General features: G+C 34.2%; 1 protein-coding gene across 1 annotated transcript; it reads left to right on the forward strand.

Moving 5' to 3' along the window:
* The first annotated feature begins 3,290 nt into the window (after nucleotides 1–3,290).
* On the forward strand, nucleotides 3,291–9,590 carry LOC18422451 (succinate dehydrogenase [ubiquinone] iron-sulfur subunit 3, mitochondrial). Its single transcript, XM_020666162.2, has 3 exons — nucleotides 3,291–3,597; nucleotides 6,386–6,624; nucleotides 9,140–9,590. Exons 1-3 carry the CDS (start codon nucleotides 3,319–3,321, stop codon nucleotides 9,351–9,353), a joined length of 732 nt encoding a protein of 243 aa, XP_020521821.2. The 5' UTR covers nucleotides 3,291–3,318; the 3' UTR covers nucleotides 9,354–9,590.
* Nucleotides 9,591–21,102: the final 11,512 nt, after the last annotated feature.

Consider the following 21,102-nt stretch of genomic DNA (forward strand, 5'->3'; position numbering starts at 1 on the left):
AATGGTATTTCGCAAATTGTGAAACACGGATTATATATTTCAAGAATTTTGAAGAAAGTGAAGACCATTTATCTTTTGTACATGGAGGTCACAATGATTATCACTCATTAGATGTCAAATTGGATGGCTTGGGGTAAGTCTCAAAGTCCGAGAATTTGTTTTTTGGAACTTCATATCAATTTCAATGACACTCTTACAACCACCCATTTTGACATTTAAGGGACAAGAGTGATCGTGACCTCCATATACAAAGGATAAATGGTCTCTTCGTAGACAATCTCATTTGGATAATAAATAATATTAAAAGCGAAGTAATAGACAAAGAATGTGGTACCTGAACCAGACCCCCGACCCAATACGACCCAATCAGAACCCGACCCAAATAGTATTTGGATCCAAGATTTTGACCTAGACCTAACCCCTAGGTCCAATTTTTTGACCCATATCCAGATCCGGTATTGGTCTACCCGTTGGGTCGCAGGTCCCGAGCGGTTCCAAGTCCATTGCCGCCCCTAGACATATGGGTTTGGTCCAATGAACCAAGAAAAAGTTGTCGAAATGAATCTTAGATACTGGCTATTTAACATTTCACCCATATGTTTCAATTTAACTTCAAAATGTGCATCAAAATGCACATCACTTAGAGTGGGAATAATAGAAAAAAGGTCAAATTTTAAATAGTTGAAAAGCTATTTGATTTTGATAAATTTCTCAAAAGTTTGATATAAATTATAAAAACATTCTAAGCTTTTTATATAAATTATAAAAACATTCTAAGCTTTTTATATAAATTATAAAAACATTCTAAGCTTTTTATATAAATTATAAATACATTCTAAGCTTTTTATATAAATAACCATATAATGTCTATATGTAGGTTCTTTCTAAAGATGAGTTATTTTCGAAGTATTTTGAAATCGTACTTTTTTAAAAATTTAAGAAAACGTAAAAGACATACAATTACACTATTTACTTACCCCCAAAAAAACAAAATACAATTACACTATTTATTTCTAGCATTGAAGGATGCATATAAATGTGCGATTGCGTGGCTAGAGATGTCAGCTCAAGTCCAACAAATTTTATCTGGAACTTCATTAAACAACTCAGTTCTGCCTGTTTTAAATCTAACGGCTAGGAAAGATTGTGAACTTCTTACACCATAAGTAAATGATTTGAAAATCTATTAAACTATCTATCAGAGATAAACAATTTAATAATGAGATTATATACCATTTATTTGTTTGTGGTACAAGAAGGTCGCAATTATTTGCAACCAATTGAAGTGAAATTTGATACCTTGGATTTGTCATAAAGTTTGAGAAAATTTCTTTTGAACTTTGAGTTTGGTCAAATGAATAAATGCAGTCACCCAATTTCCATCCAATGGTCAATATTAGTTGTGACCATCTTGTACGAAAGGTAAATAACTTTATTGTATACTTTTCCTTTAATAATTTACCATCTCTTATAGTTTTTAATTTTTTAAAAAACACATGATATTGAATTGGAATAGTTGTAGATGAGTATATTGAATAATTCATCTCATAAGTATTGTGATAAAGTTCTCTAGATAATTTAATGGTAATATGTCCCAACAAAACCATAAAGAGAAATACTTTTTTTTATTTAAGAAAAGTATACAAAGTTATTGTTTTTTTTAGCACAAGGAAGTTATAATCATTCTTGTTTTTTTTATTTCAAATCTGGTGGTTGTGAAAATATTATTGACTTGACTCAAAGTTCAAAACACATTTTCTTGAACTTCATGACATACTACATGCCATCCAATTTGAAATAGAATAATTTGAAATGAATGTGACCTCCTTATAAAAAAATTAAACAATCGCAGTCCCTTTTACATATCAAATTGCATAAGAGCCGGTTTAAGTTGAGGGAGACTCCTTTTCAAAGGGAATGAAGATTGAATGATAAAAATAGCGGTAGGAAGTTTCAAAAGAGAGTCTCAGAGATAAAGGTTGCAATGGACCCACACCCAAACCTAAACTCAAATCCAAGAATCGAGGAATAGACCCAATCTGTATCTAACTATGAATCCAAAAATTGGACCCAACGGAACCGACCCATTGCCACCCATTGATTTAGAGAAGGAAAGCACCACTTTTGTTTTCAACGTGGAAAAGAGGGCGGGGTGTCCAAGAAACCGACCATGAAATACAAAGAGCAGGCCACCCCAGCAACAAATACCATGGAAGTTTTCAGAGATGGAGCCAAAATTAGGTCAGAATTAGGTAAGTTCCTGTTTGACCACTTTGACTTTCCAAGGTTTCCACCCATAAATTGATGTTTGATCATTTTTAGCCCCAAAATTAATGGACCCAAATGAGTGTGCGTCAAACACGCGGCACCTAAGCTGTAGCTCCCAATTGCAACCCTACTTTTGTCTTAATTATCCAAACTACCCACAGAATTGCCATTTTACCCGTTTTCTTCTAAAGGAGCACAGGCTGCCTCTATGTTTTCAAATATTTGGGAGCAATTGCAGTTTGTTCGGTAACCCCACTTGTCCATTCAATTTCCATATTAACCCTCAACCACAAAAAGTTAAAAGAATCCCAAGTGTTATGCACATTCAGAAAGAATTAAAAGATATAAAAATCTTGAACCCTCAGAGTGCTTGGGGATTAATAATAATAATAATAATATATTAGAAATGTAAAATTATATTAAAATTTTGTTCAATTTGTTTAATTAGTCAAAATTGGTATTTTGGTTAGTTGAAACTGATCAAAAATTAGTTTTAACTAGTTTTCTCTTCAATTTAATCTGTTCAGTCTAGTCTTAATAGCTATACTATCGATCGAAAAGAGCATTAACATATTTTTTAGGTATACCCTTACTAGTTTACTAGTCATTAACTTGCATAAAATGAGCTGTTCAAAACAAAGCTAATTTTATGCTACCAAATTAACTCCAATGTAGTGAGTGATATAGTAACATTAGGAAAACTGAAAACGAGGTCACCTTTTTCTCATCGCTTTAAGTGTTTTATTGAAATTAGGAATTGAACTCAAGGTTGCGTACTGCTGAATCATTTACCGATCGTATAAAAAGCTCACAAATTTTTTTTTTCTCCTCATTAGATTTCAAATCAAGCGGCTAGGCAAAGTTACAAACAAATCATGTTGAACCTTGAGCTTTGTGAGAACCTTTGTCCAACTGTGATCTTTTTTCTGTAAGTTTCCTTTAAAATGAGGCTCTGGCCTTTCAAACGTGAGGGCATCTTAGATATTTGGCATTGAATGAGGGTCATTTACTTGCGTGTCCCCACTTGAAACTTAGAATCCCTTTCTTCACATGAAGGAAGCAGGTCCCTCTCCCTCTCCCTCTCCCTCTCAAGCCGAGGAGTTGCTCCGAAATGGATATATGAGAAGATGGCGAAATCCACTGAATTTTCAGTGCTTGAGGAACAGCAACGAGAGAGCTCAGGAAATGGCAGCTAAAAGCCAGGCCACAGTGAAAGAGAAAGTGGGAAAAAAGTTGAAGGATTTCAAGGTATTCAGGTGGAACCCAGAAAAACCGGAGAGGCCATACCTTCAGTCTTTCCATTTGGACCTCAACCAATGTGGCCCCATGGTACTGTACAGTAAACATGGGTATTTTCCTTTTTGGAGAGAGATGAAATGAATAAATTTTAGAACATTAATTCCTTGGTTTATTTGGATTGCACATGGCAACTACACTAGACCTAGTGAAACATTTCTTTGTGTGCCTATTGCTATGTGATGAGTAGGGGTGGCACTGGGTCGGTCAGGTCCTGGTTAATTTGGACCCGGATCCGACTTGGGCTCACCTACCCCATACGAGTCTAGAACCTAACAAATACATTTTAAAAATATTAAAAAAATATATACAATATGGGAATGATAAAATGGTGAACCATTGTAATATAATGAAACTGCACTTCTATAAAGTCATATATTTATTTGACCCCAAATTTAACCTACACTCTCTTCATCCTCATAATCAATGTCAAGAAAAATGGAACTTAATTTGCACCCCAAATTTGATCAAAATGAGTTTCCTCTGATAATAAATCCAAACCATAATGATGAATTTCAAGATATAGGCTTTTTACAAATTCAACATCAAATTTTCCTTTTTAAACGTTCGTAGTCTAATGATAAGAAAACCATTTAAACAATTTAGAAACAAAAAAACCCTCGTAGGGCTTAGATCTAAGCATCTCGTTGAAAATGACAGCTTATTTTAACTGGGTTAAAATAAAGGGGGTATTTTCAAATTTAGCTTTTTTGTGATAGTTCATAGGGATTAAAAGAGTGTATATTTAAAAATTCAAAGTCAAATAAATAGGTTTTTAAAAATAGTTTAGGGGAATGATTTCAACGGTTGTATAGTAGTATAATGCAACCATCTTAAAAAACCATGTTAAAGACATTTGTTTGACACAAATTTTGAAATATACACTCTTTTCATTCTGAAGAACAATCGCAAAAAAGAAAATTTTGAAAAATTCTCTAGAAAGTTTTCATTCTAGCCCAACTAATACAAGTCGTCTATTTTATTGAGATGGTTAGATATAGGCCTCAGAAGGATTTTTTTATTCCCAAAATGTTTATATAGTGTTATCATCATTAGATTAATAATAATGTTAAAAAAGAAAAAAATGATTTTAAATTTGTTACGGCCTAGATCTTCACCAAATGGATGGTCGAGATTCATTGTTGGATGGGTACTAATTTTGACCATATCTAGGGGTGCAAATTGATTTTTCTTTTTTTTATAGGATTGATTATGAGGATGAAGAGAATGTATGTGCAAAATTTAGGGTCATGCAAATACCAAAATATGGTTTTCTAGAGATGTGGTTGCATTATACTGCTATACAACTGTTGCATGAGATCATTTCCCGTTTCATTATATTAGTACAGAACTTTGCATGAAATCACTCCATATATATATATATATATATATGAATGCATCCTGTCATGGGCTAACAGCTACAATATCCCATATTGAATTTGGGTCAGATTGCTACAACCTCATTTTGTATTTGAATTTTCATTTTTTTTCTACAAATCAAATCAATTGAATTTTAATCAATCATTTTTCTTATCATAGCGCATCTAATAAAAATATAACAAAAATAATTTACAAAATACAAATTGATAAAAATACCCTCAAAAGTTTTTAGAAGTATTTTGGTCAATTTATAATTTGTCAAATATTATTTTTATATTTTTATTAGTTTCTCCTATTTTTTAATTATAAACGCTAAAAATTTCAAATGATTTGGATTTTTATAAAAATAAATAAAAATTAAAATACGAAATGAGGTCGTGACTATTGGATTGAGCCCAAATTCAATCTGGGTCATTGGCTGATATTGTAGCTGTCAGCCCGTGGGCTAACAATATATATATATATATATATATATATATATAATCATAATCTAAACTTCACAACCATTCAAATTACAAAGGTTCAAAATAGAGAGAGTTGTAAAGGGTGGATTTATTAATTTTTTGGTTTATTTTTTAAAAAAGTTACTTTTATAGGGCAATTTTGTAAATATTACTATAAGATGAATGATACTTTTGTCATCTCCTTAAGGGCTAAAGTTGAAATTTGAACTTAAGGACAAGGGCACTCTACAAACAAAATTGCAGGACACTAACTTCCAAAGTATCATTGTATTTTTGTGAAAATTTCAAATTTGCTCATACTTAATGGTAAAGTTACCTATTTAAATTTTTAATTAAAAAATAATAGTTGTTTTGATAAATACACCCATCGCAACCCCTTCTAACTTGAACCTTTGTATTTTGAGGGGTTATATATATATATATATATATATATATATATATATTCGGGTTGAGTCCGGGTCCAAGTACGTTGAATCCGGGTTGGATCGACTGGGACCTGCACCCGACTCAAATTCAACTCGTTTCTAGGGTTTTGGACCGGGAACCAGCCCATCACATCCAAAGCTTGGACCCAGACCCAGCCCTAGTTCGGGTCGACCCAACGGATTATCGGGTCGACCAGACCCAATTGCCACCCCTAGTGTTGAAGGATATTTAGCCTTCACCCTTCTTTGTGCATGTTATAATTTCCTTTGGATTTTTACAACATTCTTAATTTTATTTTTTATTTTTTACTAAAACATAGGGCACTAATATGTGACATGTGAACGTCTCAAAATTCTCTTTTTGACATATAGCAATGGGAAGGCCCTTTTTTTAGTTGGAGAATAGAATAGTATGGTAGTCTTCTATGTGCATATCTGCAATCTCCTTTCTTTACTCATATGAAAATTCAGTGTATTAATGCTAATAGTTACTGCATTATCATGCATCACATGTTCCTTTATGCTATGAAATTTGTGTGTTCTTTTTTCAAGGTTCTGGATGCCCTTCAAATGATAAAAGCAGAGGAAGACTCGACTTTATGTTTTATGAGATCCTGTGGGGAAGGAGTATGTGGCTCGTGCTCCATGAACATTGATGGGACCAACACTGTGGCATGTCTAAGGCCCATTGATGCCAATACTACTAAACCCACCATCGTAACCCCATTGCCTCACATGTTTGTTATGAAAGACCTAGTTGTTGATCTCACCAATTTCTACAACCAATACAAGTGAGTTGGAGCTGCTTCCCTTGTGTTGGTGATTGATTTCTTATCATGGGAAATGCATTGTAAAATTAGTGATACTTTGCTATATCAATAAGGATGCGGTTTATATTATTATCCCATAGATAATCTAAGGTAGACCTCCAAGATGTAGTTCTGCCCTTGGAAACCCCTATAGTGGCTTGAAAACCCCTATAGTGGCTTGAAAATCTTCCACTATGGATCATGAACCTCATCATTATCACCATATAGTTCGAACTTATGAGAAGTTTTGGCAAAGTTTAATGTTGGCTGCCTACCTATCACAATCTATCACCTTTATCTGGGCTTGCGACGAATTAAGGGAAACTTTAAGGTCCTCACCCTTCTTAGACCACTATGGATCATGAACCTTAAGTTCTAAAAACGTGCAGATTGAGTAGATCTATAAACACTTAAAGATCTTGATAATAGATTGCATGTTATAAGATTCAGCATTTTTAGGGCTTAAAATCCTTTCTTTTCATATCGATTGCATCTCAAGGTCAAGATGATCGATTGTAGGTTTTTCAACAGTAGAACAACCTTTTATGGTGGGTTTTGAGGATAGTGATTGGTAAAATCATGGTTCCTTCTGTTTCTTAGGGATAATTGGTACTTTCTAATATGTACAATTTTTCATTAGGAATTGGATAACAAAGATTAGGGGTGCTATATCTTTTCAATTTTATTGTTTTGTCATGAGAACCTGGTGAGTTAAATTTACAGTTCGTTTTGGGTACACAATGCCCTCTAGGCATGGTTTTATATATGGGTGTGCTTTTCTGGGGGCAATAGCTTTATGATATTAGGTGAAGATACACCTCATAACCATGTGGGAAATACATTTTCAGGGCTAGAAACCTTTTCGAAGACCTACTGAACCATTTCCACCCCTGAGAAAATGATGACTAAAAAATGGTGCACATGTGGCTGATCTATGAACACTTGCCCAAAAAAACCATGCCCCAAAACCATTTTAAGGACTTCTAATCCATTTTTTCTGGATCCATGACGAATTTGAGATGCGGGATTTTCCAATGTTGGAACTGCATTATGGGTGTGACCTATAAAACCAGGCAAAATACTTCCTCTTTAAATTAGTGGCACTTTCATTTTTTTGGGATGTTTAAGTAACCCTCTTAAGTAGTGGCTGTTTTACTTTCTGTTCGAGTGCATATATAGTGTGAAGCAGTGTGTAACGATGAGGGGTAACTCGGCCTGGCTCGAGTTTCCCCACGTTGGGTGTACAACTCAAGGATGTAAGAAAGCTTCAAAAGAAATCTAAAACAATTTTAAAATGCTAGATTGTTTTGTAGTCTTTTTGTTATATGATTTGGATTTATTTGGAAAATATTGATGAGTATTTTTTGCCATATCACTATTTTTATATTTTTCTATTTTTTGAAATTTTTAAATGTTCCAAAATTTATTATTTTTTTTGTACATTATTATTCTTGTTTAAACTTTTTAAAATTGTTTTAGGTTTCAATTTACTTTTATTACAAGTTTTTTATTTTTTTCACATTTTTCTAATTTTGTTTCAATTCTCTTGGGCCCAAAAGGCCCTGTGCTGGACTCGCCGACCTGGCCAAGTAAGTCGCCCTTTGGCCGAGGCAAGTCCGGGCACACTGTGTGAAGTGGTAGCCGGAAAAGCCACAGAGTCAAGAAAATCACGTCGGTAATACCTTGCCTTGTCTTGGTTACTTCAAGAAGCAATGCAACATGAGTTCTAGTGTTTTCAAAATCATAGACAACTTAGGAAGGTTGATAAATATTGGTGCAGTTCGCAATGATCTGGAAATGGGGACGAAATGGATGAAGGCTCTCACTAGGTCGTGTCAAAGATGTTAAAAGTGTAGCGAAACAAATACCATGAAGTGATTCTGGGTTCAAGTGGAGTACACTAAACATTTCATTTAGAGATTTTAATACAAACCAATGATTGTGAAATGGCCAACAGAGTTGGAATAGCCCAAGTTGGCTTGGACCTGGGTGCCCCGTCCCATATGGCTTCAAACCAGGGCAGTGTCCTGTGTAGTCCATAATCCAGTGAGTTGCCCTATTCACCATTGTGACTCAGCCAATTCCCGAGTCGAGCGATTTTTTGTTTTTCTTGTCATAAATTGTTTTCTTTTTTCACTGAGTGATTTCAAGGGCCAGAATCAGCAAAGTCACCAGGTGTTGTTGGGTGCCCTAGTCAGCACCCGGATCTTTTTTTTCAAAATATTCATACAAATGACTACTGCATATAAAAGACAATTTTCTTCTAACATATGGTGAGTATCATGCACCTTTCATCACATTCATCAACTACTAGTCTTTTTTTCTGTTTTTTTGTTAATTTAACTTGGGACTTGATGAGAGGGAGTTCTGCACATTACGTTGTGGCATCCACCACCCGATTGCCCTCCAATTAATAAGATCTGTAAATTGGAACTTTCCTCCAACATGAGGCACATAGTTGTAGAGTATGAAAAATAATAATTTATATTTGTTGCAGGTTTGTTGAGCCCTGGTTAAAAGCAAAAAAACCACCACCGGATGGGCTAGAGTACAGGCAATCTCCTGAAGAGAGAAAGAAGCTAGATGGGCTATATGAATGCATCCTTTGTGCTTGTTGTAGTGCCTCTTGCCCTGCCTATTGGTGGAACCCTGAAGAGTTCCTTGGACCTGCCACTTTATTGCAGGCCTATCGATGGATTTCGGACATGTAAATCTTCTCTGTTCTTCGTTGTTTTTTTTTCTCTGGGGGAGTTCAGTGGTAGGACTTGAACTTAAGATATAGCATTGCTTGACGTCAACTGCTCACTGCCCAAGCCCAATAGGAGCCCTCTTGATGCTGATGTTCTACTACAAAATTATTACTTCCATACAATGTTCTACAAAAAAATTATTACTTCTTGTAAGGACCCCAGTAAATTTTAGTGGGATTTATGTGTTTCTTTTTAAAATTAGAAGCTTTCTTTTATGATCAAGAACAAATTATGGGCTACTTGTAATGGTACACAGATGACCACATGCACCCATTCGCATTGACAAATTTTAAGGATGAGACACATTGTTGCTCCTCTTTTAAGCCAGTCAGCTGATCATTGCTTATCTCCACCATTTTATGATAATGGACAATATGTGGTTGTCTGTGTACATTAACTTCATACCTGCCATGCATAGGGTAAATGGAGGAGTTTCGTCTACAGCCTTTCTTGGAAAGCAGCAATATCTGTGTACATCAATAATTTTGCAAATTGTTTGCATTTGTTTTGGTTTAGCCGATCGACGATGATTATGATGTTTTCATTTGTTTGGTTCTATGAATGAGACTTAAAAATGCAAAGAGACTGATTGCTCATTACACCTAGAAATAAGCCATAAATCTTATTTTTTTATTTTTAGAAACTCTATTACATTGCTTGTGCTAAGGGAGTGAATTGTACTAACCAAGTTCACAGTACTAAGTTCATTGCGCAAATTGTGACATTCGGGATGATTACGATGAGCAGAGACTTTAAGCTTTGACAGAATCAGAGAAGAAGCTTTACAGGTGCAGGACCATCATGAATTGCACTAAAACTTGCCCCAAGAGCCTTAATCCTGCACGAGCCATCTCTATGATGAGGAAGAAACATCTCCTTTCCCTGCCCACTGAGAAACCTCATTTTAAGTGACTGTTTCTTATCATCACTGTTGCATTTGACCAAAGCTTTTGAAATGCCTTGGGAAAGAAGTTTCTTTATTGTATAGTTGTTGGACTTCTACTTTATATTATGATACTGGCATTGTGAAAGGAGACGACAGTTTGTTTTGTAATGGTGAAATGGATACATATCAAAAAAAAAAAAAAAAGGTTTTTAGAATAGGGTCTTGTAAAAATGGGATTGTATACTGAGACTATTTATCTTTATTACAAGGAGGTCACAGTCACTCGGTAGTTTGAGATAGTTACGAAGTTTGAGAAATTTGTTATTATTTTTTAATTTTGAGTCTTCTTAATGACGTTCTTACAATCATCCAATTTGAAATTCAAGGGACGAGTGATTGTGATTTATTTGTACAAAAAAATAAATGGTCTCTTTCATAGAACAAAATGTTAAAATTTCAGTAAGATTTTTTACTCTCAGAGGCATAGGATGATAAGCTCCTAAGAATAAATATTGATGAAATCAGGATCAAGGTCTCATGTGACATGGGCTCATGTGCATCATTTTGATCTGCTCATGTTAGGGCAGCTTGTGGTTGAAATTGGCCTTCTTAATGTCTCAATGTCTATGTCAAGGAGAAAAATTAAGTGCAAATTGTCATGAGTCCAAACATCTTGTGTCCAGTTCGGAGAAGGTACACACTATTTTGAGTGGAAAAGAAGTCAGAAATATTTTGTGCTCCATATTTACTCCCTTGGGTAAACCCTAAAGGTTTATTTTTGAGACCAAAACTTGTCCGCAGGGCATATATACTGTATGACAGACGTCAAAAAGTAATTTTCAAATTGCACCTTACCTGAAAAAATATGAAGTCCAAGATTGAATAGCGATCATTGGTTGTTGCGAGATTTAGGGCCCAAATTTTGGTGAACAATTTGAAAATTCAAATTGTTCTTGAAAAGTGTTCAGTTTTTGGGGAATGAAATTGAAGTATTGAAGAAATATTGTTATTCTTCAAAATAATTATATCATGATTCTCATTTCAAATTTCAGATTGACAAAAAACTCTAGCTCTTTGCTTAAGGGAGTAAGTAGACAGCCATGGGGCCATGGTACATGCATCTAAATAGTTGAGGAAGTAAAAAGCTCTTTGCTTAGGGAGTAAAAACTCCGTCACATGGGAAAGCGCTTTCGTTCTAGGAAAATGGTTTGGTAGGGCCGTAACCCTATCAAAATAAGTCAATCTAACCTCGTAACTCATCAAAAATTGCAATTCAATTGTTGAAGAACCTTATCAAAATAAGCCAATCTAACCTCGTAACTCATCAAAAATTACAATTCAATGGTTGAAGAACCTTTAAATCGATCATTTCAACTTGAACATTATGGTTGTGAAAAACAAATAGGATTTCAAGTTCTAAAAATAGTATATATTGTAACAAATCATTAAGACAATCCATTCACCCTAAAAATAAATATTAACAGATCCGTAAGATCAGTACCATTTTTTGAATTTCAAATTTTATTGTCGGTATTGAAAATTGATTTTAGAGCCATTATAAAGATTCCCAATGCCTATAGTGCTTTTCGGATGAGGATTTGAGGCGAGGCTTTGCTTTGTTTTCATAAAGCCTAGGTCCTATAGAAACTTCATCACTTGTTTTAAAGCCATTGCATATTATTAGGTTATTAACTTCAGATATAAGGATGTCACATTTACCTATACCCATCTAATGTGAAGTTTTAAAAACTTGAGAGTGTCATAGAGTTTGAAAACATCCTTTCGAACTTTGAGCTTGGTTAATGAAACAAATACAACCATCCAATTTTACATTAAATGGTCAAGATCAATTGTGACTTTTATGTATCTAGTGGCCTTATTATGTACTTTTTTCCTATTTTCAAATAGGTAGAGTGAATTCGCAACATGCCTTTGGAGACTGTAGTGCTTGATAAAGTATCCACTGCTTTTTCATGAAACAAACATGGGGAAGTGGTGGCCTAGAGGCTGGAGAGAACTTTCCTACAACACTAATCAACTCAACGGTCATCATGTTTTCATCCGGTAAACATTGCTCAATTTAAAATAGGACGCTTTTCCTTCGAAAAGTATAGAATGAGACCTTTGGTACAAGGTGGTCTTACTTAATCTTGACTATTGGATGTGAAATTGGGTAGCTGTATTTATTCCATTGATTAAGTTCAAACTTCAAAAGAATTTTTCTCGAATTTATGACACACCAAAGCTATCAAATTTCACATCATATGGTTATAAGCAGGGATTTAATAGAATTTGTGATACACCCAAACTATCAAATTTCACATCATATGGTTATCAACAGGGATTTAAAAATCAGCGAATCGACTCGGAATCGCACTAGTCAACATGGGAATCAGCTACCCCGTGCCCATTCTTCTACGACGTATCGACCCAAAATCGCCCGAGTCGACATGGGAATCGGCTACCCTATGCCGAGTCTTCTACAATATCAGAAATCCCTAGTCAACATGGGAATCAGCTACCCCGTGCCGATTCTTCTACAATATCGAAAATCATGCGAGTCTTTCTTCTACAATATCAGAATTGCCCTAGTCGACATGGGAACCGCCACCCCGTGCCAATTCTTCTACAATATCAGAAATCGGGCGAGTCTTTCTTCTACAATATCGAAAATTGGGCGAGTCTAGAAAAGAATCGACAAGTCTGCCTGAATCTCTACAGTAAACTGCAATATCAAAAATCGGGCAAATCCAGAAAAGAATCGGCGAGTCTGCTCGAGTCTCTACAATAAACCACCCGGTTCTACCAGAAAACCGGCAAAGTCTGTCGGAGTCTCAATAGTAAACCACCCGGTTCTACCAAAAAACCGGCGGATAAATCGGGCGAGTCTTTCTTCTACAATATCGGAAATTGGGCGAGTCTAAAAAAGAATCGGCGAGTCTGCCCGAGTCTCTACAGTGAACCGCAATATCGAAAATCAGGCGAGTCTTTCTTTTACAATATCGAAAATCAGGCGAATTCAGAAAAAAAATCGGCAAGTCTGCCTGAGTCTCTACAGTAAACCACCCGGTTCTACCAGAAAACTAGTAGAGTCCCTAGGAGTCTCAATAGTAAACCACCCGGTTCTACTGAAAAACCAACGGATTTGCCCGAGTCTCAATAGGAAACCGCTGAACCGCCCGAGAGTAATTGGGGATATTGTTTTTCAAAACAGGATTTAATCCTATTATTGATTGTCACCATGACTATTAAGAGGCCCCATGCCCATGCATTTGTTCTTGATAAGAGCGTCAAGTCTTTTATACCCATTAACAATTCTTGAATTTTTCGATGTGGAACAATTCACATTATCAGTTTGAAAAGGTAATATATGCTTTTATTATGAAGGTTATCACATTAAGTGGCGTTGTGGCGTGGTGGTAATTATGTCCATCTTTGATGGTAGAGGCCTCTTGTTCGAATTTTCTCGGGGCATCATTTTGTTTTAAAAAAAAAATTTAAAACGTACCATCTTCTTATTGTTCTTGTCAAAAATAAAAAAATTTTATCAAAAAATAAAATAAAATAAAAGTACCATCTTCTTATTTTTTCTTGTCAAAAACAAATTCTTTTTGTCAAAAAATAAAATAAATTCTTGTCAAAAACAATCTCTTTTTGTCAAAAAATAAAATAAAAGGTACCTAGGCAACATCATATTCTTATTTTTCTTGTCAAAAAAAAAAGAAAAGGCAATATAAAAAGTATTCTTGTCAAAAAATAAATAAAAGTTAATACAACAAGTATCATGTTTTTCAAACATGCATTTGAACTACGTTTATCGTAAGCTTACATTAGATATATAAAGGTAATACAATATAGGCTTGAAGCATGTTAGCTTTTTTTTTTTCTCTCATATATGAATGACTATTGTTAGATTTCTTTTTTTTTTACTCATATATGAATGACTATTGTTAGATTTCTTTTTTTTTTACTCATATATGATTGACTATTGTTAGATTTCTTTTTTTTTTACTCAGAAAAAATGGTCTAATTATATTTTTTATTGTGGTTTTTAACATAAATTTAGGAATATTAATTTAAAGATAGGGTTCATACAATGAGGCTATTTGGAATATCTATCTCTCTATCTACTAACAATCTCTTCCGCTAAATTTATTTTAGAAACTTAAAAAACTAGATTTTTGGAAAAAAATGGCATTATAAATTATGCAATGTACTATTTTTTCTTGCAGTTGTCAATAATATATTTAAAGTTAGATGATATTATAAGATATTTTGGATTTGTTATTATTAGTAAGGTAAAATAATTATAAAATGTAAACCAACAATTTCAATCTAAGTATATAATACTATAATTAGTTAGGTTGTAATATTTTTGGATTGTAGTTAGTTATGTTGTAATAATTTGGGTTTTTTTAGTGGATTAGGGTTTTCAGCCAATTCAAGATTTTGGTGACCATTTTTTCATCGATTTAATTCATTCTTTATTGTAGTTCATGTATGATGATATACTTCATTCATGATGATTCTATGCTTATCTTTTTGTGCGATGTAAATTTAATGGTTACCAGTAGTTCATGCAAAAAAAAAACATCTCAATATTCGCATATTAATGCAAAAAAAAATGAAAGTTATATATAGAGTACCCCCATTTTTTATTGGATTCTTAAAAAACAACACTTATAATGAATTTTAATAATTTTTTTGGATTTTGTTTATGACTAACTCAAACCGATTCGGCCGATTCCCGATCCGGATCATCAATTCACCGATTCGGATGGGTTTTTTGGGTGCCCAATCCAGGGCACCTATCCATTTTTTAAACCACTCGTTATAACTAATTGTGATCATCTTATATCAAAGGTAAATGGATTCAATTCTATTGAAATTTTTTAAATTATTTAAAAAAACAAGTGGATATGTATACCACATATAAAATTGCCTTGAGAAATGGAATTTTTTTTTACTTTCCAAAGGGATTCAATTTAAAAATGGAGGATAAGGGTCTAAAATAAAATAAATGTATATTTTGAGTTTCTAAACACTTTTCCAAATGAAAATTTTTCATCTAATTTAGAATCACGAAATGGTAATTTTGAAAAAACAAATATATATTTTGAATATAGCATTCTCCTGTCGGAACAAGGGCAAAAGAGCTATTAAGAAGGACTTTCCAAAGGGCATTCAATTTAGAAATGCCAAATAAGTGTCTAAAATAAAATAAATTTATATTTTGAGTTTCTAAACACTTTCCAAACATTGGACAATTATTCAATGGTAGGATATTGAAAGACCTATAGGATTGCATAGGAGTAAGCAATTATGTTTGGACAACTATTCAATTGTAGAATATTGAAAGGCTCTTAAGAGTGCATACGATAAAAAAAAAAATTGTAATTTTTTTAACATTACTAAAGAATTTCTATTAAAAGAAAAAAAAATTACATCATACAAACAAGAACACCTGAAGGAAGTAATCACCAAAGAAGATTGGTGTACTCCTTCTTTTGCAAGACAATCAGTTGGTGTACTCCTTCTTTTGCAAGGCAATCAGCCTCGGTATTAGATTCCCTATAACAATGGCAGACTTAAGTAGTTATAGGTTTGAGAATATTCTATATCTAATAAACATTATAGTCAACCTCCATAATATATTAGCTTCGCCTTTATTTCAAACTATAATATTTGCTAAATCCCCTACTATGATCATCTCTCCCTAAAAAAAAATTATTTTATGAAGTGTCTCTAGATTGAGGTGGTTACATTCAGATCAGGAGACCTACACATACTCTCTGCATAGGGTGCACCCAAGGGAGTGAAGGGAGGACATGCTCCCATGGGAGCATAGAATCCTTTAACAAAAGTGGTCATATATGTAGCTTACAATTGCATCACATGCAACCTAAGAAAAGGTTCTATATGTAGAAGTGGTCAAAATTGCATGAAATTCACACCCTAAGATTGAACCAACCGTCCATGCTTTGGACGGTGAGATCCATATGGTTAGTAACTCGACGCATCTATTTTCTTTTTCATTCTGAAATTGCCGAGAGTATGTATAATGTACTCCAGAGTATAATGTACTTCCTCTGGAGTACATTGTACTTAGTACTCTTGCATGTAAAAAGGCTGCTCGGGAAATCATCATATATGGTCTCTGTTCATTATTAAGATTTTTTTTCCCAAGTAAATATAGAATGAGAACTAATGCCTTCTTTCTTTGACGATGAGTTGAAAATGTTGCATCCTAAAAATATGGGCTCCTAAAATGTACTTTTAAACTAATTTCGATCTTTCTAACACTTAGATCGCAATTTTAAAAAATTGGACGGTCTCTATTCAATCTTGAGGCATTCTCTTTTTAAGCCTATACAGAATGCAATTTGGAGATTTTTTTTATTGAGTATAGCATACAGGTACATACGAAAAATATAGAGTCCTAAAAATACTCCTAAATTGGTTTTTCCCGAGAAGTAAATGAATGGTATGCTCCCTTGAGAGCATCAAATATTTTGGCAATTTATAGGAGATTAACATAGATCCATTTCTATTAACCCGCAAATATTTGACAAAAATTTACTATAAAGTCGACTTATGGTAAATCGAGTTAATGTAAAATTGTAAAAATTCAACTTTATCAGGTTAATGAATTTGTTGCAAAACTAATGAAAATTATTAACTTTCCCTAAATCTGTTTGATTTTTCTTTACCATATTCTTATTGAATTCTAGATTTTGCTATGACCAACAACCTAGTAATAGCAAACACTTATTTTAAAAAGCGAGATGAACATTTAATAATCTATAAACGTGGAACACATAAAGCTAGATAGACCTTTTTCTAGTTAAAAAGGTAGATCGACCATCATGTAAAGACTGCAAGGTTATCTCAAGAGAAAGTTTGACTACCCAACATAGGTTCGTAGTCATAGATATTTGCATAAAGACATGGAGGAGATGAAAGTACTGGGCGTCCAAGAACTAGGTGGTGGAATTTAAAAAAAAAGACGAAAATAGACTTATTTAGGGATAAATTAGTTGAGGAAAGAAAATTGAATTTTGAACATCATGTCAATGTAATATAGAATAAGATGGCTGAATGTATCTAGAAAGTGGCAAAATAAGTTTTAGGGAGGGAAAAGAAACTTCAAAAGGAAACTTGGTGGTGGAATGATGAGGTTCAGAGGGCCATTAGCGAAAAACGATCATGTTAATAAATTTGGCAGTGTAATAGAAATGATCAAAATATAGAAGAATATAAAATTGTTAAACAAATAGTAAGTAAATATAAACTTAAGACATATGATAATCTATACAATAAACTGGGAACAAGAGAATGTGAAAAATATATCTTCAAACCAACAAAAATAATAGAAAAAAATGTAGGGATCTATACTACATTAAATGCATTAAGAGTGGGGATCAAAGGGTCTTGATGAAGGATGACGAGGTCAATAAAAGGTGGATAGTCTATTTTCACAATTTATTAAATGACGAACACAATGAGAACATAATAGTAGAAGGGATTGTTGGAACAAGTGACGGTGGAGGATATAGATACATTCGTCGGATTAGGATGTCGGAAATGAAAAAAGCTTTGAAAAAGATGATTGTAGGAAAGATTTTAGGATCAGATGGTATCCCAATAAAAGTTTGGAAGTGCATAGGGGAAATTAGCATTGACTAGATGACAAAACTATTCAACAATGTGTTGAGAACAAAGGACATGCCAGACGAATGGAGGAAAAGTATTGTAGTACTTCTTTTTTTTTGGGAAAGAATTTGATTACTCCATTAATAATAAAAAGGAGCTATACATGTACATAGAGAAAAAAAGGAAAATGAGAACACTAAAACAAGTTATCCGAAATCAGAATTGTATCCATCCGCCACCGAATTCACTTCAGGGTACACATGCTGAAAAATTATCGCCATTTGGTTGGAAATATCCATAATTTCAAACAAATTGCAACTCAAGGTCCAAGGAGAACTAGATTCCTTCTTGTACCAATTGATTGTGCTTAAAGAATCACCCTAAATGATGCAAGGAACGTTCCTAAAATGATGATGCAATATATGCACTGCTTGGAGAGCAGCTTCGATCTCCTTTGAATATAGTAATTCCACATGGTCCACCATAACAAAGAAGCACTTCCCCACTCTCGAATTCTTGATCACCCCTCCAAAATCAGCTGGCCCAGGATTCTCATGTGAACTTCCATCAAAGTTTAACTTAATATACCCATTTGGAGGTGGATTCCAAACCCGAAGTGGTCTAGCTTTAATATTTTTCTGACGAAAAAGCTTTAAGAGATTTAAACTTATATCAACCTCAGTTACACCAAATCCCTCTTTTGTAATAGAAAACCATTTCCAAATAGTGTGCACAATTCTCTTCTTAACTACCCCAGATTCAGATTGTTTTCCTTCAAAGACCCTACTATTTCTCTCCCTCTAGATCTCCCACAAAATTGCCGCCCTAGCAATCAACCAAATCATTTTCCCGATACCCATGAGGCCTATGAAATGCCAAAATTTCAAAATCTGAGTATGATTCATCAGAGTCACCATTGAGATCTCAAGCATTTGAAACAGCCATCACCATATATTATGAGTGAATTGATAGTGTAAAAACAAATGATGACCAGTTTCAGCATCTTCTTTACAAAGCATATACACATTTACCACAACTCTTCCCCTTTTGACGAGATTATCAACAGTTAGAGTTTTACTTTGAAAAAGTATCCATAAGAAGCATCATACTTTCAAAGGAACCACTGATTTCTAGGTTTTATGCAAAGACTCCGGTCGCCATCTCAATCTATCATAAAATAACATGTCATATGCAGATCACACACTGAATTGTCCATCACTTTGAGCCTCCCAAATAATCTCATCCTCCATAGATTGTGAGAGACGCCTTCATTGGACAAGGGATGTGATATCTACAACCTGTTGGATCACAGTATTTGGCATTCTATTTCTAAATAACTACACATTTAACTGTACTGTCTCACCTCGCATATCCACCATTTCTACCACTGTCAACTCCTTATTGATAGACAATTCAAAAAGCTCAGCGAACTGTAGTACTTATTTATAAGAACAAAAGAGATATACATAATTGTGTGAATGATCAAGGGATCAAACTTATGGGCCATACTATGGAACTCTAGGAGATAGTGTCATTTAGCAACAATTAAAGCATGAAATGAGTGTATCTGAAAATCAATTTGGCTTTATGCCAGGAAGGTCAACAACTGAAGCTATTTTTCTGCTTAGGCATTTGATTAATAAGTTTAGGGTGAAGAGAAAATACCTCCACATGGTCCTTATTGATCTAGAGACGGGTTATGATAGAGTACCTCAATATTTGATTTAGCGGGTGTTGGAAAAGAAGTGCGTCTCTAAACACTACATCGACTTGGTGAGAGATATATACGATGGAGCGTTAACTAGTGTGCGAACAACTAGTTGAGAGACGAATGTGTTTTTAGTGACAATAGGTTTACTTCAAGGGTTAGCATTGAGCCCATACCTCTTTGTTTTAGTTATGAACGACTTAACTAGGCATTTACAATATGAGGTACCATGGTGTATGTTGTTCGCAGATGACATACTTTTGATTGAGGAGACCCGATTTGGCATCAATAAAGTTAGAATTTTGGAGGGATGCCTCAAAATCCAAAGGTTTTAAAATTAGTCGGACAAAGACAGAGTATATGGAGTACAAATTTAGTAATAATAGGAGTAGAGACGAGGAAGTAGTCAAGATTGACTGCAGGAAGTATAAAAAAGATCGTACTTTTGAGTTCTTCGGTCGATAATCTAAATAAATAGAGAGATTGAAGAAGATGTCGCATACAGAATTAGAGCTGGGTGGGCAAAATAGAGCTGTACAATTGGAATTTTATGTGCTTACCGCATATCAATGATGCTGAAAGGTAAGTTCTAAAGGACAACTGTAAGACTGGCTTTGCTCTATGGAGCTGAATGTTGGGCAGACAAAAAACAATATATCTATAGAATGAGTGTAGCATAGAAGAAGATGTTGAGATGGATGAGTGACAAGACAAGAATGGATAGAATTTGAAATGAATCTATTCAAGAGAATTTAAGGTAGCACCAATAGACGATAAAATGAGAGAGAATAGAATTAAGTGGGCTGGCCATGTGTGGTGCCGACTAAGTACAACACCGGTTATGAAGTGCGAGTTAGTTCAAGTGGAAGGACTAAAAAATACAAAGGGGTAGGCCCAAAAGGATATGATTGGAAGTAGTTCGAAAAAAATGTGGACTTATAGTTTCACTGAGGATATGATATTTAATAGAGCAGAATGAAGAACCGGGATTCATGTAGCCGATCCCAATTAATTGGAAAACGACTAAAATGATGATGATGATGATATGATGATATTGTTATCATATAATAGTAAATTTACTGATTTTGGCCTAAATCTAATATATAAAATGATTTTATCTGCGAATAGTTTTATTTGTAAATTGATTTAAATCTATGGTCAATTTATAGTAAAAGGATCTATCAAACAAGGTGCTTGCTAGCTCTAAGTTTCCATGAGTCCGAATTTTCCAGATCCCAAGAATTTTCAAGATCCCCATTATGAGGTGCCCTACATGCTCCTATGTAGAGAAGTAAACCACATCCACACATCCATATGAAAACAGAGAATTTATGAAGAGATTTATCATTCTCTAATCAATGGATGTACGGTGAGGGAGCGAGAAAGGATCCAGAACTTGACGTGGATCTAAGAATAGTTGCTTGAATGTCTCTGCATCACCGTCCATCAAACAATTGAATGGT

This window comes from Amborella trichopoda, chromosome 4, assembly GCF_054954075.1.
Source record: "Amborella trichopoda isolate Santa Cruz 75 chromosome 4, AtrichopodaSantaCruz75HAP2 v2.0, whole genome shotgun sequence".
NCBI lineage: Eukaryota > Viridiplantae > Streptophyta > Magnoliopsida > Amborellales > Amborellaceae > Amborella > Amborella trichopoda.